General features: G+C 39.4%; 1 protein-coding gene across 2 annotated transcripts in view; it reads right to left on the bottom strand.

The window, feature by feature from the left end:
- NCOA7 (nuclear receptor coactivator 7) overlaps nt 1-23735 on the bottom strand; it is a 134789-nt gene that overhangs the window by 89811 nt on the left and 21243 nt on the right. For both annotated transcript variants that reach the window (XM_045842746.1, XM_045842747.1), the window contains exon 2: nt 22425-22538. In XM_045842746.1, the coding sequence (XP_045698702.1) occupies nt 22425-22474 (50 nt within the window). In that variant the 5' untranslated portion in view covers nt 22475-22538. The remainder of the gene's footprint in view (nt 1-22424; nt 22539-23735) is intronic.

Below are 23735 nucleotides of genomic sequence, written 5' to 3'. Positions count from 1 at the left end.
CCAAATATTTGTTTAAATATTTATTAGAGTTCATTGGTGTGCCAAAAAATCTTTTTTTGTATAGTTTTAAAAAATATTCTTCACTCAAAATGAATCATATGCTCAGACTCCTCAATGATTTTTTAGAGAAAACAGCATTGGGATATATTTCAAAATGACATCAATATATTACTGCAATTTATTTCAGGGACACAATTCTTCTGGAGAAACAGAAAGATTTTGCCTTCTTGAAGTCATTTCAGCAAACTAAGCATAGCTAGCTTAAAAATTTTCAAGCAGAAATACAATGATGCCTGGGATTTTGTTCTGTTAACTGCTGAAACTACAGAAGAATGAAAGAAAATAAAGGCTACAAAGTACAATCCTGGAAGCAATGAGTTTAGTATATAAATTAATGCTCTCCTGAAAGTCTACTGAAATACAACATTTATGAGCAGCATAAATGGCCTGTTGACAGAAAACAATTATGAGTGGCATAAAATTAGAATATGTTCTAACTCAACTTACCTCCCTCCTTCCAACTTTTAAAATACATATTCTAATAATTTTAACAGCTTTTGAACAATTTTACACATACGCATATTCTTAGCCTTTATGATAATGTTATCTCAATGTCATAAACTAGAAGTGGCCTCATAACTCATCCTGTCACTACAGAGACTTACAGAAAGAATAATCTAATACCAGCTATAAAACTTTAAATATTATTCTGGCAGATGCCTACAATTTAGTTGGTGTACATCTAGTATGTCCACTCAGTGCCTTCGAGGTATTTTCCAGTTGGCATATCCTGGCTATACCCTTGGGAAGCGACAGTGCTCAGAAACAGGAATACCTGTGGGTGGGAAACCAGTAATGCCTACTTTGAAATGTTTCACTTTTAAATTAGTGCAGAGTTCTGGGGTAATTCATTCATGTGGAATGGTGAACCAAAAGTAGGTTTTTGAAAGAAAAACCCTGTCCTCACTTTCATATATCTAAGGGCCCATCTCTAGACAGACGGCCATCCGACCACATGGCACTCTTGACCGTCTCTATGAAAAGCCTCCTCAGTGGTCATCATTCAAGTATTCTCATTTGCTCCTCACCAACCAAAAAGAACACCTGTGGGATACGGAAAAAAAAAGTACATATCTGATCTCTGCCCCTCCCAGGTTCCTGGCACAGAGTTCCTAGGACACATGGCATTTCCTAAATGATAAGAATGTGTTTTGTATGCTAATAAGATGATTCCCAGTGTGAGGGAGGGCAGGGGGAGGAGGAAGATAACTTCAGGTAAGGGCTGATGAACAGACACACCAAGACTTGATTAAAAGTTGGGAGCTTTCAGCCCCACTCCCATGCTTGGAAAGAAGGGAGAGGGGCTGGAGATTGAGTCAATCACAAATGAGTTCATCATGCCTACACCACAAAACCTCCATGAAAACCACTGCATGACAAGGTTGGGAGAGCTTCTGGGTTGGTAAACACATTGAGTACAGGAGGGTAAAGTGCCCAGAGAGGTCATGGGTGCTCTGTAAACTCCCACCCCCATACTTTGTCCTGTGCATCTCCTCCACTGGGCTGTTCCTGACTTAAAACCTTTATAAAAAATGGGTATACCTAAGTAAAGTGTTTTCCTGAGTCCTATGAGTCTTTCTAGTGAATTTAAACCTGAGGAGGGAATTGTGGGAGCCTCCCAATTTGTAGCTAAATCAGAGAGAAATATGGGTTGACTGGGGATCTGGAAACTACAACTAGCGTCCAAAATCGGGGGCAGTCCTGAGGGACTGAGCCCTTAAACCTGGGGAGTCTGACACTCACTGCTTGGAGTTAATTGAATTGAATGGTTGGCCATCCAGGTGGTTTTGCAGAAACAGAGAACACCAGAATCTAGACTTGGCCAGAGGACCAATCTTGAATACTGCAGAGAAGACTGAAGTGAACTTGTAAAGATGTTTACAAATGACATGAGAGCTAGCAGTTTCTCTGATCAGAGATGGATGACCGAATGCCAGCTGGTAGGTTCTGCTTGACCCAGGAGCACTTCTTAAAAATCCAAATGACTGAATGATGAACATTTAAGTGAGGGCATTTCATATAAACATCAGGACTTCAAGCTCACCTTGAAGAAGTAGAAGGTAGAAGAACACTGCTCCAGAACCACCCAGAGCAGAACAGGAGGGGCTGAGCAACAGCAGTGTCCTCCCTCTAAAATGGCCAGTGTGGGCAGGTCCCTAGCCTTTTCTTTCCCCACACTGCCCCAGGGCCTGAGGCTGGCAGTTACAACTTATCAGCCACTCTTTGACATCACTGCTTTGGTCCCTAACGTCATTGAGCGTATTTTCTGCTCCAGAGGCATAGTTTTATTCTGGGTCAGTTCAGATCATGAGGAAGCTGCAGTCTTGGACCACGTTGTGCTGGCCCAAAGCAGAATGCCTTTTACTGAGTTATGCATTAGCAGCATGGCCCCAGGTATCACTGCAATAAATTGCTTTTACTGATGTTGTGCAATTCACTACATTTTTTAGTGTTCCTTTTACAAAGTATGTGAAGTCCAAATGATTTTAGAGTTAGGGGCCAGGAAGGGCTTTGTCACCTGGGGAACTGGTATGAGCCCTACTCATGAATAGGGAGAACTATGGGAAGGAGTCCTTTTTATCTCTGACTCAAAGTGGTTCTGAGTCAACTACAAAACTAACAGCATGCAGTTTGGTGTCCTACTTTTCATCCCAATTTCTATGTTCCTGGCCTGAACTTTTGGTTTTTAATTAGCATTTTATAATTTTTATAAGGGCAACAAAGAGAGAATATATTAATATATGGATAATTGCAGCCTCACTCCTCTGTGACCTCTTAAGGGAAACTCTGGGTCTGATTCTCAGCTTTTTTTCCCTTTCCTTTCTTTTGGGCTTATTAACACAGAGGTGAGAAATCAACTAGGAGGAGAGAAGTGGAAAAGGACATATAGTACAAGAGGAAACAGAAGAAAAGATACCTAAAAAGGGGGAAAGAAGGGGAAAGGGAAAGACTGACTGGGTTTGGGAAGAGTGTGTGTGTAAGTTTCAAGGGGAGTCAGTTTGGGTGAACAGTGGATAGCATATAAACAGTAAGAGAGATGGGGAAGGAGGGTTTTTTAAAAAGTTCTATTATGTGTATATGACACATTTGATCCCCTCTTGGGTATTTCCTAAGAGGAGAGGCAAATATTTGAATTATTTTCAATTATTTTCTCTTTCATACTTAGTGTTGATTGTGACTTAACGCTGGGACTGGGCCAAAACAAGGCCGGTTATACATGGGTGACCTATGTGTAGTTTTTACAAAATGCCTCTAACCTGGTGCAGTAAGGTAGGGTATGAATGAATGAATGAACAAAATGAACGAAGGAACATATAAACAAGAAATGAATAACTTCAGTCCAATATAATAAAGCAGAGCAATTGTAGTTGAGTTATCGATGTCAAATTTTGCAAAATAATAAAACTATTGACTATGACCACGTCACATAGACTAAACAGGACCGATTAGCAAGTACAGCTGTTTCTGCACCTTACAATGACAGAAATCAAGTTCTACCCAACACCAATCTACTACCATAAATAATAATGTAAGGGGTTTTGAGGTGAACAATTACCTCTGGAAACCTAACAATTCCCTCACCCCTCAGACACTTGCCCACGTCCCCCAGAAAGAGAGAACTGACCTTTCCTTTCATTAACTCTTCTTCCTCTCCCACATCTCGCTTGGCACACTGAGGTGAAACAGAGCACATTATGTGCTATGAACTGAGCAATTAAACCACCCCTCCAATAGCAATCTTTACCAAAAAACTTTCACTTGGGCTTTAGTATATTTTCTTTTTGATGTTTTAATAACTTAATAAAAGGCAAGTCAATTTCTCATAAATATTTGTTTATATAGTTTTAAGTGTTCTTGTGGCAGGAATTTCTTTCAATTATAATACACACTATGTAACTCTTTTAAACCTTTACAATATTGGAACAATAGTCATCCAATTTCCTGTGGATTTCCGTGTCCCCACATTAATTCATAGGAAAACTCAGCTGGACTTTATTTTGGCTGAGATTAAAGAAGACGTCTGAAGAAAACCAAAATGTAATGATAACAATATTTCATAAGATGAGGGAAAATAAATGTGTTTTCACTATGACTGAGACTCTGCAGGGAGTATAATAGCTACAGTTCAAATCAAAGTTAAGTAAAAAAAAAGTTTCATTGCTATTTATATGCATTTGGACACAGAAACTCCAGTCAATATTTAATCCATGTGTAAATCACAAATTTGTGAGGGTAAAATCTAAAATTCAGCCTTTATCAACTATTATATTCTTAGTAAAACTAAAAAAATAAGGTTCTCTTCACCAATATATTAGTTCTTCTTCATCCAAACATTGTTTTAGGGAACTTAAAGGAAGCACTGAATTAAGTTTTCAGAATTCTCTATAAAGCTGTCACAATATCAAAAATCCTAAAATGGTAAAGTAATAATAATTTAAAATGATAATAAAACTACCTAAGCTAATAAACAAAGTATCTCTTCCATTTTGCTTTGCAAGAATCATAAATCATAAAATCTCAGGTAGGAAAGCTCCTTAAAAATCATCTCATGGGACCATCCAATGATGGAATTAACTACTATATTTGCAGATTCTTCCAAAACACTCTGGTGCCTAGAAACTCACTGAGACCCAACAAGTTTTCTTGTTAAAATGCTCACTCTGGTGCCTAGTTCAGTATCTGACATACTCTAGATGATAAAAATAGGCTTCTGTTGGCCTCCCTCCAATCTTTACCTCCTTGTTTTGACGACAAGGACCAATTTTCAAGAAAAACACCCTTCCTTAACTTCTTTTAATTCCTTGTCTGGGTAGGACTCCACCCACCTCCAGGGATCATGTACTTGACCCAGGCCTGTCCAACAAAAGCCACGAGGTTCCTCTGGACCACTGCCCAGCTGCAGGGATTACATCAACAATGGGCACATGCTCTAAGCTGGTCCAACCAGGGTGAATCTCAGGACTCCTAGAGTCACTGACTCAAGTGAACACCCTTGCTTAGACAGATGTTGCACAAGGGCGATCCTGAGTTGACCAATGTTTATCAAGTAAAATCTGAGAAATATAAAAGGATGGAAGTACTTAGATACAGAAGAACTGAGTCATGCAACATTATTTGGGTCCCAGATTGTTCCTCAAGTCAACTCTAAAATCTAACACCGCACTTTTAACTTATGTGTTCCAATAAATCCCTGAGCTCCTCTTTCCTCAAGTTAGTTTGATCTGTTTTCTGTTACCAGTGCTGCACCATTTAGGGGACTTAAGAGAATTTTTAGAATTCTAGAAATCCTAGAAAATTTTTATTTTAGCTTTCCATAAGGTCTTACAAAAAAGAGACAAGTTTGGGCTGTTAGTGATCTGCTGAAAGCACAGCCAGGTAAAGGCACAACTCTGCTGAGAGAAACCCTCTGTTCATGGCTTCCAACAGCTGAGAGTCTGGTGACCTGAAGTCTTGTAAAGGTGGGAAAACTAAATTATTTGCCTCAAACAAAAGCTAGTGCAGGTAAAACATAGAACTTCACTGTACATAGATGAAGATCCATGAGACGCTGACCCTCTTCAGGACCCTCCCAAATACCTTGTTATTCCTTCTGCCAGACTCCTGGAATGGTGGCACCACTACACCATGCCCACACAATCCGGCCCAGGGCGCCTAAGGAGCAAATAAACAGTGTCTCCCCAACTCAGTGCACTGTTTTTTCCTGTCCCAAGGCAGAGACCCAGAGGGTAGCCCTGCTCTGAAGGTGGGGAGTGGGGCATGGGCTGAGTGCCGGTTCACTGCTGAGAAACCAAAATGTCCAAGCCAAATTCCATCTCTCTCCAAAGACCATGACTCAGTCAAATCTATAATTCTTGTTACTAACCCGTGGTGTTTGGCCAATGAAAACAGAATGAAAGTCTGCAAAATTTTTAAATGTGATTGTATTACCAGAGGGCCCTCTGATTTGTGAAACAAAACAGACTCTGAATTGCTCAACTCCAAAAGTAATCTCCAGGTCCTCAAATCCATGCCATCAGAAAATGGGTTGTTAGAGAAGTCAGCTCCCAGAGGGCTCCTCCTCTGTGTTGCCAGGACAGTGGACAAGGGCAAGAGCAAGCCACTCTGAGTAGAAGTGGTGCCTGCCACAAAGCTGACCAGGGAACCCCACTGGCAGAGCAGGGAAAACTTGCTGGTCCTGTTCAGCCAGATCCGGTAGGTGCTGCTGACCAATGGCCAGGGTGTGCTTGTCTGAGCTCCTTTCCCCAAGTCAGAGATTTCACGGCAGTCCAACTGGGGTGACTCTGAGTTGAATGGAATGAGCTACCAGAAAACACTCACTCTTTCCTACCCAGGAAGATATGGGGCTAAAGCTGCATCAATCTTCCTGTTCCCCCATAATGAGAGTCTAGAACCACCTCCCAGGAGCTCACTGTGGGACCAGAGAATGAAGGAAAAACAGGAGTCAAGAAATAAAGTTAATATATGAATCCCAAGTCCACATTCTTTTTTCTTCTTCCTTTCATTGCATTTATTGCAGTGACACTGGTTAACAAAATTACACAGGTTTCAGGTGTACAATTCTGCAACGCATCATCTGTACATGGTGTTCACCACCCCAACTCTCCGTTCATCACCAGTTATCCCCCCTTTACAATCCTCCATCTCCCCCTGCCCTCTCCTCCCAGCATTCACCATGCTGTTGTCTGTGTCCATGAGTTTTTTCTCAATCCCTCCACCTTCCCCACTCAGCACCTGCCCCCACCAATAGCTGTCAGCCTGCTCTCTCTGAGTCTGTCTTTAGTTTGCACATTAGTTGCTTTTGTTCATTAATTCCACATATGAGTAAAATCATATGGTATTTGTCTTTCTATGACTGACTTGTTTCACTTAGCATAATGTTCTCTAGCACTGTATTTCATGCTGTCGCGGAGTAAAATTTCCTTCTTTTTATGGCTGCATAGTATTCCATTGTGTAAACAACCCATAGTTGTTATATCAAGTCATCTACTGATGGGCCCTTGGCTTGCTTCCAGATCTTGGCTACTGCAAATAGACCTCCTATGAACATAGAGTGCATATGAATATATCCTTTTAAATTGGCGTTTTCAGTTTCTTTGATTAAATTTCCAGAAGTGGGACAGCTAGGTCATAAGGCAGTTCTGTTTTTATTGAATAATTTTTGAGGTAATTCCATACTGCTTTCCATAGTGCTGCCCCAGTCTGCATTCCCACCAACAGTGTGAGAGGGCTCCCTTTTCTCCACATCCTCACCAGTTGATTCACTGATGACAGCCCTTCTCACAGGTGTGAGATGGTATCTCATTGTGGTTTTAATTTGCATTTCTCTGATGACTGGTGACGCTGAGCATTTTTTCATGTCTATTTGCCATCTGTATGTCTTCTTTGAAGAAATGTCTATTCAAGTCCTTTACCCATCTTTAATTGTTTTGGTTTTTTTTTTGGTGTTGAGTTTTAAAAGTTCTTTATACATTTTGGATACTAACCCCTTTTCAGATGTATTGATGAATATGTTCTCCCATTCTGTGGGCTGTCTTTTTATTTAGTTGATGGTTTCCTTTGCTGTACAAAACCCTTCCTTGACCTCCACATCTCCTCCCTAAATGGCCCTAAGTTTTGGCTTCTCTTCCCAGCCAAGTTCCCAGAAGAACTGCCAAGAAGTTCTGTTTCCATTCCCTGACTTCCTATTAAGTTTAAACTGGCTACTCCCACCCCTGTACTGAAACTGCTTTTATTCAATTACCACTGATGTCCACTGGTCACACTTAATGGATACTTTTCAGTCCTCGTCTTCATTTACCTCTCACTGGGGTACCTCTCACTGCTTTGAAAATTGCTGATCATTCTCTCCTCCTTGAAATGCTTTCTTTTCTTGGCTTCTGTGATTCCACCTCTTCTGGATTTCATCCTACCAGACCATTAATTTTTGGAGTTACCCAATTCTGCTCCCCATCCCTTTGTTCTGTTCTCTTTTCAGGTTATACTCTCTCCCTGCCTGATCCCCTTGGCTGAGTCCATCAACTCTTCAATCTCGACCTCAGACCAGATCACTCTGTTTTCACCCCCCTGTGCACTCACTTTCCCAACTGTGCAGACATCCAACGGGATGTCTCACACGCATCTCAAACATAGCACATCCCAACTTAAATTCCTGAGAACTCCTTTTCAAAACTGTTAATTTCTAGTTTCCCTGTTTCATTGAATGGACCTCCATTCCTCCAGGTGCTTAATCCAAACTCCTAAACATGGACACGAAGGCCCTGCATGCCCTGCCCAGCCAACCATCTCCACCCTTCTTGTGCTGTCCTCCCTGAAAGCACTCTGTTCTAGCCACAATGGCCTTCCTGCAGATCCAGGAACCTGCCAAGCTTTTTCCCAACTTAAAATCTTTGAGTCTAAGTGTCTCCACTGCTTAGAACAATCTCCTCCTTTCCTTCCTTCCAGCCCTTTGGCCGCTCCTACCCAAGATCAGCTTACATGTCACTTTTCCAGCAGGTCTTCCTTGAACATCACTTCTGTCTAAAGTGGATCCTGCCCTTGCAATTATTTCAGAACATCCTGTTATTTTCCCTCATAACAAACACTGCACTTTCTAATGACACATGCATGTATGTGTTTATTTTTTTAATGTCTTTGGGAAAAGTAATCTCTGTGAGAGCATGGCCCATATTTATTAGGTTCACTACTGTACCATCTGGGCCTAACAGGCACATAAGGTCTGTCTGAGATATAAGTGATGTATAAGTTTATTCCCACAACACACTAATTTATGTAAAATTGAACATTGTATGACCCTAATAATGTGTTACATTTGATTAAGTCAAAGAACTGGAGATATCTTAAGTATCCACTTGCATCAGAAAATATAAAAACCAAAATGGTCATTTATTCAAAATTAGAGAAAGATTTTTCCTCTGCATTGAAACTAAACAGAAATGTCTCTGGTTATATTTTGTTTGCTTGTTTGTTTCGTTGATTAGGTTCCACTTAAAGGTGAGATCATTGGTATTTGTCTTTCACCAGCTAGTATCCAATCTGATTCTAACATGAAATGTATGCAGTGTCCAACAAGTACATAAATACTTTAGTTTATAATTGTGTTTTTAAGAGTGAAATAAAAATATTATTTTTCTTAGAAAAAATAAACAGAAATAAGGTAAACATTGTGTATTAGATTCATCATTCAATTATATTATAAGCTTTCAATGACTTAAGTACAAATTGTACTTAAAGATGAGATATGTGTGTGTTTATAATTTTTATATTTAAAATTCCATACTCATACAAGAAAAATTGTATATTTGCATATATGTATACATACATAACTTTTTTATGTTTAAAATATATCTACTTTTATTCAAAAGAGAAACCCCCAAATCCTGATTATATAAACTCAGAGTTGTGATTAAAAAAAAAAATTTCTCTCGTTCTCCAGTGAAAGCAGTTGATTTAGCAGAGGAAAAGGTAATACCCCACCCTTAAAAAATGATGCAGCCATTGAAAGGGAGATGGCTCAGTGCCCAGTGACCTCACCACCAACATCTGCTTCAAGTACCTTCTGAAAACGAAATAACCAAATTATTGTTCAGCTTTCTGCTGTGCTAACAAAATTAATCTGAAATATCAAGTTTCATCTGCTTTAAATTATGCAACTTCTACAGCCAAAAGCTCTTCTGGCTCTAACGTGTGAAGAACATGCATCACAATCAACAGTAAGATCGTCTCACATACAAAGAAAAAAGTGACAGAATGATTAGTGACTTAGTTCAAATCACCCACACAGTGACTGGATTTAAATCACTCCACCTATTCAAGTGGGATTAATCAATTTTGATTCTACTGTTTTGTACAGCAGATGTGTTACTGAAAATATATGTGCAAACTGAATTTTAAATATCATAGAGTGATTTAGAAATACAATTAGGTTCCAAATCAATAAAGTTATTGGTGAAAATGAAAAATGTGTCTTTTATTTTATGGAAAAAAAAAACACCTACACAGGTTTTTTCGCCAACCCAATAGAAAAGAATATTTAAGCACAAATAACTGGTCTCTAAATTAACTGCTTGCTAAATACACTAATCAATATCATTTAAAATTATTGATGTAATCCATATTTTTTGTCTACATTTATATTTACTTCATACTCTCAATTCACACCTAAACAGCTGTTAGCTTACAACCATCAAGCTATATTTCTCACTTCAGTCCCTGAGATCCCCACCTCACAGGCATCTTTGATTTTTCTTCACGTGAAATCAGCAGATGCTAGCTCCTGTCATGCTTTGGAAAGAGGCCAGGAGGTCCCTCAATCCAACTTAATCATCTCCTCCTCTTGTCCCTAGGACACTTAGATTCATGCTCTATCGTACTAACACATCAGTGGCTTTATTTGGTCCTGAATCCCATTTGCAAAACCACAGGCCACCCTGTGTCTTGCTCAGTCTTCTTCAACCTGGCCTGTTACCATTTTTTTTTTTTTTTGTGAGAAGCAAAAACCTAAAACAAGGAGGGAGGGCTCCTGCACTTTCACTGACGTCATATATCACAAAATGAGAACAGGAGAAAAATGGGATGTTAACCACTTTGTTTATGCAAACTTTATTTGAAATGGTAAATGAGAGGAAAAAAAGGAAAATAAAAATGCATGACCACATACCCTTTGGCTCAAGCACCAGGAGGAAGGCACCACCTTTACAACAGAAGTGCCAAAGCTAAGAGAATTTCAGGGGTTAGAGCCTTCAACTCTGAATCTAAGAAATATTAGGGGCATTGAGGAATTCTTGCCTCATCCCCAAAATATACAGAAATGTCAAAAGATTGAGGATATTTTTGTTGCTTTGCAGGGACTTTCAAAGTTTCTTGAAAGAGTAGCAATTCCCTAGTTTATTCAAAAGTTCCTAAGAATTTCCTTCCACTGAAAATCAGAAAATATGTTTAGTGCATTTAATCATTTAGATCAGGGAGTCTCACCCTTGTAGGGGTAACTAATAAGGTTCTATAAGATTCATGGGTTGTGAGGTAAGGCACCTGGGGTTGAGTCCTGGATCTGCCGCTTCACAGTTGTATGACCCTGGACAAATTACATAACATCTATCATAAGGTTAGCACCTTTATTGGTAGCTAGAATCTATCTCTTATCCACAGGACCTATCTACTTCAGGGGTGATTATGAGATTACCTGACTATGCAAATCAGTCTCCATTACATGGTAAATGTTGAACAAATGTTAGCTACCACTCATAGTAAATGACTGTTAGGTGCAGGGCATGAAGTTAGGCCTTATGAAGAATACAAAAATGAAAAAATCAAACTAACAATAACTGTCAAAGAGTGCAGAGATGAGAGAGTTATTACTGGGCCTATTCAAAGACAGACTGATTTAAGGGCTCCAAGAGAAAGAAGGCATGAGGAAGCCTGGCAATGCCCTCTGAGCACAGTGGCAGGAGATGGCACCTCTAGGTGGGGATGGGGGTGACGGATTAAAGCAAATAACAAAGGCCTCAAGGAGACAACGTCACAATTAAAGATGGCTTTGCCAGAGTGATGTGTTTGATATCACGGGTGTTAAGGAGAGGACAGGGAAGAGCAGTTCTTTGTATAATGAAAGCAAAGTTCGGAGGGGACAAAGTGTGAGACATTTACAGGAAAAAGTCAAAGTAGGAGATAAAGACAGAACGGTAGGAACGAGCCATAGTATGCAGAACCTTAACTGTGAGAGAGAATTTGGGATGCAGGAGTGATGTATCTGAACTGTGGCTCAGGAAGACTAATCTGGGAGGATGAGTGGGAGGATATGCAATCAGCATTTGACTGATGATGGTGGAGGAGGTGACGACTGCTGGAATGTTCAGATATGAATTTTCGGGGCGGGGGGAGGGAGTTTCTACTAAAATCACCAACAGCTGGACTACAACCACGAGCTAAAAAGTGTCCAGGGCTGTGAACACAAAGCACGCTCTGGTTCGGAACTCAATTTTCTCTTGCCGAAGAGTCACTGTACCAGCAACAATGAAAGGTTTCAAATGCATGTGACAAAAGTATCGTAAGTTAATAGTGCCAAGTTTAGGTCCAAATTCAGGAGTCGGTTCAGCTGAAATCTTCCTCAATGGTCAGCAACAACAGTTAAGAAGGAGGGCAGCTTAAATCAGTTTTCACATGAAAAGTGCGAATCACTTTTTACATGCTCCCATCCCTTCTGTGTATGGATTCTGGGGTCTCAGATCTTTCACTGAAGGCTGTGACTAGAGCAGGTATATGGACACATTTCAAGGGATATGTAAACTCCCTGAAAATTTACACAAAATTTGTACCTATGTACTTATTCTCGCTTTTTCTCATTTATTCTTGTGTTCCTCATTTAGGCAGCGAAATCTTACATTAAAATTCCTTAGTGCTTATTTTTCATGAGTGCCTATTCTAAAGACTTTATGTATTTTAATTCAGTCAGTCCTCTCAACAATCTGATAAGTACCATTATTATTATTCTCATTTTAGAGAAATGAAAACTATAACCAAGTCCCCGCAGCTAGGCCGTGGTTCTGCGGAGAAGACACGTGCAGGAGGCCCACCACAGAAGCTGCCCATGCTCCGTCACCACATTAGTTCCACCTGGTGCTTTTCGTAGGCTACAGTCTCATTAGGTCTCTCTCGGGCAGTCCAGGTCAACCTGGAATTTTAGGTTAAATGAAGACATGCTTATCATTGTTCCCTGAGATTGGTTTTATATGGTCCCATTACACTGCACTATGGGAAAATACAGTCATACCTCAGTACTCATGGGTTTCTGAACTCGTCAAACCCTGCACCCATCACATTTTGAGGAGAAAAAAATGTTTCAGCACATAGCGCCTGCTCGGGATGCGCTTGCTGGAACTTGCAAGAGTCACAAGGTCACCCCACAAGAGAAAATGCTTCATCGTTTGGTACTCATCGATTTTGGCACTCGGCAGGAGTTCTGGATTGAATGGTAATGAGTACTGAAGTACCCCTGTTATTTATATAACAGGTACTTTATGTACAGCTATCTAGGAACAACCGGTTAATGTGTGTTAGATGAACAATTTTCAAAGAACTTCATTTTTTCAATGAGGAAAAAACAGCCTCACTTCTAGTGCTGTAAACTCACTAAAGACTGCTGTAAATCAATGAGTCATTTTTTATCATATTTAAATATAAGTATTTAAGTATGTATGACTAAATATAACACACTGATATTTTCCAATCGGGCTAGCTTAGTCCAGATTAATCTGTTCCATTCCATTCCATTCCATTAAAAAAATGCTGGTTCCTCTCCACTAAATTGATTTCATGCTTCTCCAGTGGGTCTGTAATCTGCAGACTGAAAGCAGTACTCTATATAGAACTCAATCAAGTAACTCTTCCTGTTCATTAAAGATGTAGCAAAAAGTATGAGTCTAACTATGACTGTGTAAATGTTTATAAGCCTTTTTTAATCTGTAGGGAAAAGTTAATGATTTCCTGAAAACATTATCAGATCAAACTTGTCCATGGATGTTTTTCCCATAAATGAATGACAAACAATATGTAAATGTTCCCTTAAGAGCTGCCTAATCTGAATTCAATCAAGAAAATAGGAAACATAAACCTTAACAACACCGCAGCTCATACAAGAGTTTAATTGGTAATACTTTCAAATAAGGCACAAACAGCTTTTTCGCAGGAAATGGTTTTAAAATATTCTTAATCATTTTTAAAGTTAATAAAATGACTGAATACTGAAAAGTTTGACTCACAAACCATTCTGTCAGTTAGTCAAAACACTTACGCACACACTTAACACATTATACGCCAACCACAATTGAACAAGGCACAGGAAGGAGTTACTGAACTATAACAGAGTCTCTGCACTCCAGACGGCCCATTTGGGGGCAAACTGACTATAAACACATAAACAAACAAGAGCTATTTAGATCACATACAAAAGTGTTCTTGGGCAATGCAGTGGGTCACTACAGGCATGTGTCCCTAACAGCAACAAGGTTTTCTGGGATGGTTCTTAGACATTAAAATCAAATATGGCTTTCAGTAAAGTCAGCTAAAATATTCTGCTTCCAAACCCATATATTTTTTTTCTACTTAACATATTATGATGCTAACACCATGTTCTAATCCCCCTTTCTGACAAAGTAAAAATTAATGCTTAATGCAATTTAAACTGAGATGATATAGAATGAAAAAAATACACTGACAGTAACCAGAGGGGAGGTGGGAGGGGATAACAGGGGGGGAGGAAGGAAGGATTTTCAGGAACATGTATAAAGGACACACAGACAAAACCAAAGGGGGTAGAATCGAGGGCAGGAGGTGGGGATGGCTGGGGTCGCAGGGGGAATTGGGGGGGAAATGGAGACAACCGCACTTGAACAACAATAAAACAATTAAAATTAAAATTAAAATTAAAATTAAAAAAGAAATATTTAACAAAGAGAACTATGCTCATACCAAAACAGCAAGAAAGAAAGGAAGAAAGGAAGAAAGGAAGAAAGGAAGAAAGGAAGAAAGGAAGAAAGAAAGAAAGAAAGAAAGAAAGAAAGAAAGAAAGAAAGAAAAGAAAGAAAGAGAAGAAAAAAATAATGAGAGATACAAAGTGTACTGGGATTCAGGCTCAGACCTTCCATTTAAAGGCTAAGTGACTTCAGGCAAGTTATTGGACTTCCTGAACTATATAGTCATCATCTGCCTTTAAATCCACTCATAAGATCATTGTGTGGCAAAAGTGACAGAATGCATGTGAAAGCACTCCATAAAGTATTAACAAAATGCTATTATTAAGTTTTATTAGAATCCGTTGGCATTGTGCAACTGAGAGAATAATGTATTAACCAAATACAAAGAAGGTATACAGTCTAACAATTACTAAGCACTTCAAATGGTTTTATTTGCTTTTCATGTATCAACTCAATTAAAACCTGCAATCTGACTAAATGTCTAATCCAAAAACTGGTAATAATAAAGTTTCTCCTCAAGTCTTGGACATACTAAGGTTCTTCTCTAAATATGGCGTATTAATTCTTAGCACAGGCCTATCACAAAGAGGCAGCTCTTTCCTGGGGTTCCAAGACTGCCTCTGGGGGGCTGGAAAGGGGAAGCACCCCTTGTCCTCAGCCGTGCCGCAGATTAACCAGCCACACCCATGCAGGCGACTCCTTCCACTGAACTTTAGACTCCATACTATACCAAGAGGGCAAGCTGACGTTTTCTGTCTGAATGCATGTGTGCATTTATTTCTATCATGGGCAACAACTCCTTTAGACAAGATGCAGTCCACAAGAGTAAAGTGGATCACTGTAATGCAAAACCCTGACTTACACAGCTGGGGTATCTAGGCTGCATGTTACCTACTGCTTTGGTGGGTCAATACTCTAACATAAACCATGTAATGGATGGATAAAGTTGACAAGACATAATATGGAATGTCATCAAGTTATAAGCAGGTTGGTTTGCAAAATGTTACTTATAATTTAGGTCCCTAAAATCCAGGATGCATTTCTTCAAATTAATATATATTTTTGTAAATTAATGTTACGCCGCCAAGACTAACAAAAGCCAAATGACAGGCCCTATTTGAGGATAAAAATATTTCTGTATTGGGCATCTCTAAAAACTGGTAATAATAAAGTTTCTCCACAAGTCTTTGACATACTAAGGTTCTTCTCTAAATGTGGCATATTAATTCTTAGCACAGGCATATCACGAAGAGACAGCCCTTTCCTGATGAAGATGATTTGGACCACTTCTCCCAACCCTTATCACATCAAAGCATGTGCAGAAGAAGATAATACTTATACTGCACCGTGGGGTAAGATACTGCTCATGGCCAAGGGTGACCAGCCTATGTTTCTGGCCACCCCAAGGGCAAAAGGGTCAGGGTCTCTTGGCAAAACTAATGGACCCATGAGATTGCATCAAGCAACACCAGTGGTGAGGCTCTGATTAGTAGTTTATATATTTTATATACAAGAAATGGTGTGGTGTTGTGAAATGGATACACATACATATAAAGGGCCCTGGTATGGGGCTAAGACATAATTGACAATCTCTCCTCATGGGCTTAAGGTTCAACTGTTAAATAAAAGGGTGTCTAAGATTACTGAAAACCCTTTGGACAATATAATTGGACTTCATGATATTCCAGAATCTAGCTGTGCTCATAACAACATTCCTTTGGGAAACTATGGTTCTACTTTGCATTGTTATAATTGCTCCTGCCTCCCTGATCTGAACAACAGGGATGGGAGTGGGGTATTAAAATGAGGATTCTTCTGGGTGAACAGGAAGGTATAGGTAGTAGGCATAGCCACTAAGGTCAGGAATGGTTTGTTTTTACAGGAGTGACTGAGTACTCACTGTGCCAGGCACTCTGTCGTTCCATTAATCTTAATAGCCATCTTGGTTTCCTTTTTTTTAAACAAGAGAGCTATACACCTTATTATATGTGTAATAAAATAAATAAATAAATAAATAAATAAATAAATAAATAAACAGACCAGTGGTCAAATACCAGTCTCTAGATCTTCCTCCCTGAAAAGAAGTCAAACTTCTATCAGTGTGGACCAGGGACAGAACGGGTTCAGCTCTGGTCCTCTTGGCTGGGTTCACTCTGACTTCTCCTGGTTCGGGCTGGGATGCTTTCTTCTTCGAAGTCTTTGTGTTAGTGGGTTATTATTAGCCACATTTAAAAATGGAAGCAATGCCACGTGAAGGAGTTTAGAAAACTTGGTCAACATTGTACACTGAAGTGATTTTCAAACACTAGGTATTCTGCTGATAGGTCAGCCTCTTCGAGGCTGAAGAACTGCCAGGGCGAAGGCTCAAGACAGAAGTGGGAGATGTCTGAGGAGTGGGGATGGGAGCTGAGATGTGGTCTACACTCTGCATCTTTGGGGTGGGGGCTGAGGCGGAAAGAGCATCGTCGGCCCCCCCCCCTTGCTGCCTACTCCTGGCTCTGGAGGGGCTGGGTAAGAGATGAGATCAGGTGGTAGGTGCGGGTGCTTTTCCTGACAACCAGAAAAGAGAGGGAGGGGCTGGCAAGTATAGGGAGAAGGACCAAAATGGACACCAGTCTCCTGAGGGGTTTCTGTCCCTCAGTGTCTATCCACAGGCCCTCTCCGATTTATCAGAGGGGAAAACACCACTTTGGGTTAACTACTAAATGGCAATGAAACACATGCAATAAAAAAATCATTAAATAAAAAAGGGCAGCATATTTATGTACGAAGTCTAATATTTATATTATTTTTGATTTTTTCCTTAATAAAGAACTTGAAAATCAAAAAATATTTTTTTTCGATATCCTAAATTAACCCTTGATCCTGAAAAAGACGTCCTTAAAGAATTTTCAAACATACATACAAACAGTGTAAAGGGATCTACAGAAAAGTCACTAAATGGGTCCTAAATTCTGCAAAGCCAAGTAATGTCAGCATGAGTGGGGAACAGAGCCCCACGAGGCACTGCAGAAGAAAACGCCTGCCTTTAACTGCAAGAGGAAGGAAGAGGGCACAGGGGCCACGGGAAATAATGATCACTCCAGAGGACAGGTCAGCGAGCATGACTTGCTTTAATAATTCAGTTTTTCATTTGGTTTCAAGACCTACCAAGTATCAAGGAACTGATAGACATGTATATAACAAAATGTTGTACGTACAAATTCTTTGGAAATGCATGGAAGAATGTCTCATGAATTGCTCAATCTGGAATAAACTACTGGTACAAAACAACACTGAAGATCCTGAAAAGCAGGTGGGCCAGGCCAGGAGATCCTCAAACCCCTTAGGGTTTATCTAGAATGAATGTACTTTCCATCTAGGAGTTACAAAGGCAAATTTCAAGATAAATTATAAAAAAGGAAGTACTGTGGATTGAGTGTGGGCTGCAAACCAAAGCATCGCAGGTTCGATTCCCAGTCAGGGTACTTGTCTGGGTTGCAGGCCATGACCCCCAGCAACCACACATTGATGTTTCTCTCTTTCTCTCTTTCTCCCCCACTTCCCTCTCTAAAAATAAATAAATAAACTCTTTAGGAAGTACTGCCTGGCTGGTATAGCTCACTGGATTGAGTGCGGGCTGCGAACCAAAGGATTGCTGGTTCGATTCCCAGTCAGGGCACATGCCTGGGTTGTGGGCCCAGTCCTTAGTGTGGGCCACTTGAAAGGCAACCACACATTGATGTTTCTCTCCCTCTCTTTCTCCCTTCCTTCTCCTCTCTCTAAAATAAATAAATTAAATCTTAAAAAAAGAGGAAGTACTGTGTGATCCTCAAATGGCTAATTTCAATCCAAAATTATTAAAATAAGGTCCTTTAGACTTATCTTTCTTTGATGTTGAATTCAGAGAGGGAAAGAGAAACATCAACAAAGGAGGAAGGTAAAAGATTATTTCCCAAGCACAACAATCACACGATGTTGATGAAAACACAGGGTAAAATAGTACCCTGAGAAAACAGGCTACTTCCCAGTAACTATTCTTAAGGGAAAAGGCATGGGGGGAGGAGTGAACAGACTTTAAGAGCAATGGTTAGGGTTTCAGATATGTAGTGTGGTAGCAGGCAGATGCCCTCGGCCTGACTTCACATTCTTCTCTGGAGATCTCATGACACTGCCCTCAAACACACTGCTCCAGAGAAATCCGCCCTCAGTGGTCAGGAGCCGGCTTTCGTGTAGGTTTTATCAGTAACTGATTGTAGGGAATGCCACAGTTTAGCCAGGAGGCATTTGAAAAGACTTAGGACTTTGGCTGCCTTTTTCTGATAACGAAGGTTTTGTTGTTGTTTGCTGTTTGCTTTTAATCGGTTGACCATTTTTGGCTGCCACTGCATTATAAACTATGGGTTTGTCTGTTTTCCTCTCTCTCTCTCTCTCTCTCTCTCTCTCTCTCTCTCTCTCTCTCTCTCTCTCTCTCTCTCTCTATCCCTGGCAAATAATCACGCTGACTGACCACTGATTTTTGCCCTTCTCCTGCTATTCCCTGTGCTTCTAAGGTCACCCTTCATTTTTTGATATCCTTTGCTCTTCATTGTTAGAATACTTTTTACAAGAGATCAAAGCAAGCATGACAGTTAACTTTGACATTTGTGAGCTGAAAAAATATGCTGTTTTTTTTCAGAACAGTTTGATCTTGCCTTCCCAGTTTCAGGGCCCTCCCTAACTCTACACCTTAGGAGTGGTTGACTTTCACAAGTTGTTCACGACCCACCAGTCACCCTTCCTATGGGACTCAATGTGGATTCAGACTGAGAAGGCACTACTGCTTTTGAAATCACTACTTAGGGTACCCACTAAGCCAAAAAAAAAATGATGACACAAACTCACATCTTATATAAAGAAATAACTCAAGCTGGTTATTGACTTTAATATAAAATAATACTATAACATTTTTATGAAAAAAGAATCTAGGGCTGAGCAAAGAGTTGTTAGACTTGCCATCAAGAGCACAATCCATAAAAGGAAAAACTTATAAATTGAATAGTATCAAAATTAAAAACTTGCTCTGCAAAAGGCAATATTAAGAAGATAAAAAGGAAAGCTACAGACTGGGAGAAAATACTTGCAAACCACATATCAAAGGACCAGCACTACCTAGAATGCAGAAAGAACTCTCAAACCTCAACAACAACAAAAATCCCACTAGAACACAGGAAAAGACACTGCACTGAAGAAGATGGATAGATGGCTAATGAGCACATGAAAAGGCGTTCAACTTCTTTATTTATTATTTCTTTATTAGATAAGGCTCAGGTATATACAGAAAACAGAAATAATCTAAAGGGGCCTTGCTTCTTCTTCCTTTTTGAATATATCTTTTAATATCCCAAACATTTTAAAACAAAAAATGAACAAGACCACATCTTCCTCTTTTATTGAGGCTATATCCTTAGAGCAGTTCACAAACAACATGTTGCAGTAAATAGAACTATTTCAAATAGGAAAACTGATATACTGATCTCTCAGCTTTATTTATAAAAGTTCCAAACTGGAAAGAACCCAAACATGCTTCAATGGGTGAACTGAAAAACTGTGATAAATTACAACCATGGAATACTACTCAGCAATAAAAAGCAACGAACTATTAATATATGTGTATTCTCCTCAAAATTCACATGTTGAAACTTAATGTGTAAGGTGACAGTACTGGGAGGTGGGACTTTGGGGGTGATTAGGTCATGAGGGTGGACCACTAATGAATGGGAACAGTTCTCTTGTAAGAAAAGGCCCGGGAACGTTCCCTGCCCTTCCACCATGAGTGGTTACAACAAGAGGGCAACTCGAAACAAACCAAGAAGTAGGCTCTTACCAGACACGGAACCTGACCACGCTGGGACCCTAACCTCAGACATCCAGCCTCCAGAACTGTGAGCAGTAAATTTCTGTTGTTTACAAGCCACTCAGTGGGTGATATTTTGCTACAACTGTCTGAACGAACTGAGACATCGAAAGAATTTTACTGAGGGGAAAAAAATCTAATCACAAAAGGTCATATACTATATGATTCCACTTATGTAATATTTCTGAAATCTCCAATTACAGAGACTGAAAACGGATTAGTGACGGTGAGGGGTGGAGGACAGGGGAAAGGAGGTGAATATGACCACGAAGTGGTGGCACATGGGATCTTTTTGACAGAATTGTTCTGCATCTCGATTGTGATGGTGGCCACACGAAGCTACCCATGTGATAAAACTGCACAAAATCAATACACATAAAACACAAACATACATAAATGAGAGTTTGTGAAACCTGGTGAAATCTGAATAAGGTCAGTGCATTGTATCAATGTCAATTTTCTGGTTGTAATATTATAGGATAGTTATGTAAGGTCTCACCATGGCGGGAATACAGGATCTCTGTATTATTTCTTATAACTACATGCAAATCTATCATTATCTCAAAATAAAGTGTGTTTAAAAATCACTATACAGTTCTCATTTACTCTAAGTGTCCTATCTTTCTAATGTTTCACCTATTTGATGGCTGATGTCTTCCTTGCCCAAACAATCTTTTTACTCTCTATAATCTTAATAGTGAAAAACTAATTGCTCTTGCTTTCCAAAACCTCTCATTAAGGGTCTACTATAACTAATTGGAACACACCCTTTGGAAACAACCCTATATTTGAATATTGACTCTTACATGGCATGAAACAGACATAATAATTGCTGAGTCTTAACTACCTCATTCGTAAAATAGGGAGAAAACCTAAGATACAGGTTTATTGTGAAGATAAAATAATAAGTACTTGGCACATAATAAGTAGTTCCTTAAATATTCATATCCTTCCTTTTCCCATTAACAACCTAAAACCTAGCTTAATTTCTGGATCAAAACATGAACAAAGAGCTTTGATTGTCGGTTTCCAAGGCTTATATTTGGAAAACAGGAAATGCCTCTTTAATGAGCGTAAATTGGGTTTCGGGATGTGGTGAGCCTGAATTCTGTTCTTAAGAAGCATTTCAGTTTAGGAGACCATAATGATCATTTTAAGCTTATGTTCTCACTCTGACTTTGAAAACATTCCAATGATCAAAATGATGTAGAAATGTTTTAGCATATCATAGATTTTATTGTGTTTAGTGAGTGGTTTCCATATGAGTGTTTAAATCTGTAAACAATAATTGATCATGTATTATTTCACTCGTACCAGACACCAACAAATGCATATATGTGGGACGAGTTCAAGCTTTAAAAATGACATGGACAAAACAAACAAGCAAACTAAACAGAACCAGAGACATTGAAATGAAGAACAAACTGATAGTAACCGGAGAGGGGAGGGGATAGTTGAGGAGAAAAGGGTGAAGGGTTTATAAGAACAATTATAAAGGACACATGGATGAAAACAAGGCGGGGTAGAAACTGGGGAGAAAGGTGGAGATGGCATAGTGGGGAGGGGAGGGGGGAAAAGGCATAAAACTGTACTTGAACAACAATAAAATTCAAATGTATTTAATAAAAAAATGACATGGAAACCAAAGATAGAATTTCACCCATTCCAAACTCCTACAAAAAAAATACTTTTTATTTATCTGTTTGTTTACTTTCTTATTTTTCTGTGTCTATGAGTTTCTTCCTTTGCTTAAATCCTTCACCTTTTTTATCCCTCAACCAGAAATACTTTTTAAACAATAGATACCCCACAAGGTATTAGGCTTTAATTATGTTATAGATTTTTAGTTATAGCTCAACCAATGAAGCTACAGAGAAGGAAACAACGTATATTTAACTTCTACTGGCTACCTGCTCTGTTTAAGAACAGTCATAAGACAGAAAATGACAAGAAATTTTAATAGGATAAAATCCCCTCAATTTTTTTAAGTACCAATATAATTTTGCAAGGCAAATGCTTACCGAGCAAAATAACTTTGTTTTCGTTCCTTCTTCTCTTCCTTGTTATCCATAATATGCAGTCAAAAGTGCAAAGTAGTTGGGAAAGTTCTTCTTTTTAATCAATGAGTCATAACCCTGTAATAAAAAAAAACAACAACAACAAAGCAACTGTAAATTAAGACACTTACAATGGCCAGTATTAAGAATAAGACAGTGGAGCTACATCCATGGCTCACAACAAATGGAAGATAGGCTTTAACCAGTCAACACAACCACAAGTCACCTGAAATACAGAAGCCCCTGGGGGACTAAAACACTAGAAATTAGATTGGAGGTGTTAAACTGAAAAATAAAAGGCAACTAGAAAACGAAACTGAAGTATTTTCCTCACAATTAACAATTATTTCAAAATGTGCTAAAATGAAAACCACTGACTTTGGAAGAGTTTAAACCAGCTATCCAGCTATGCAGAAGCTAATCATCATTTTTACAATTTTAAACTCATCATCACTTTTTCAGTAATTAATAATGAATATGTTTCTTACACATTATGTAAAGGGGATCAGTTAGGTGTTTTAAAGGAATGCTCTTCCTTTAAAAATAGAAATAACATCACTGTTCCACTTTGTTTTCGGAAACATGCCAGTGAGTCCATCCCGTCTGCTCGGAAGTGGAAGTGAAAGCACAAAGTCTCTGGAAGCCGGTCCAAAAGGCCTCATCTGCTCACCCCTGCCCCTGCCCCTGCCCCTGCCCCTGCTCCCCTCACCTGTGTTCCCCGGCAGCACTTTAAACCCATAATAGAAGGTTATCTCCAGATCAATCTTCCTTAAATACTGCTTTCATCACCACACCCCTGCTCAAATTTTTCCGATGTCTACTTACTCACTGGTTCACTGTTCTAAATTTCCTGCAGAGTACTAACCTTTCCTAAAAATCCATCTTTAAACCCAGAAAGGGTTTCAAAGTAAAAGCAAACAATGTTCAGCAAGTTGTTTACAAATTCATTTCAGTTCAATAAACCATTCACAATATATATGACATGGAAGGTACTATGGTAAGTAACAGAGACCAAAGATAAACAAGACATGATATTTGTCCCAATGGAATTTACTGTCTCGTGAGGAAAACATCCAGGATTTCAAGTCAATGGGTGCAGGTGCCTCTAGAGCCTAGAGGAAGCACGCTCAGCCTTGGGCAAGACCACCCCACGCACTCCCCACACACGCCAAGACCTGAAGGACGGGAGAGGTTTCCTAGTTAAGGGTACAGGGGAGCAGGGTCAGCTTGAACACAAGCAAGAAGACACAATCCAGTATTTCCCTGCTACGCCAA

Source organism: Phyllostomus hastatus, unplaced genomic scaffold, assembly GCF_019186645.2.
Source record: "Phyllostomus hastatus isolate PE091 unplaced genomic scaffold, TTU_PhHast_1.1 phas_contig_40, whole genome shotgun sequence".
In the NCBI taxonomy this organism is placed as follows: Eukaryota; Metazoa; Chordata; class Mammalia; order Chiroptera; family Phyllostomidae; genus Phyllostomus; species Phyllostomus hastatus.
This window is presented reverse-complemented; position numbering and strand designations above follow the sequence as displayed.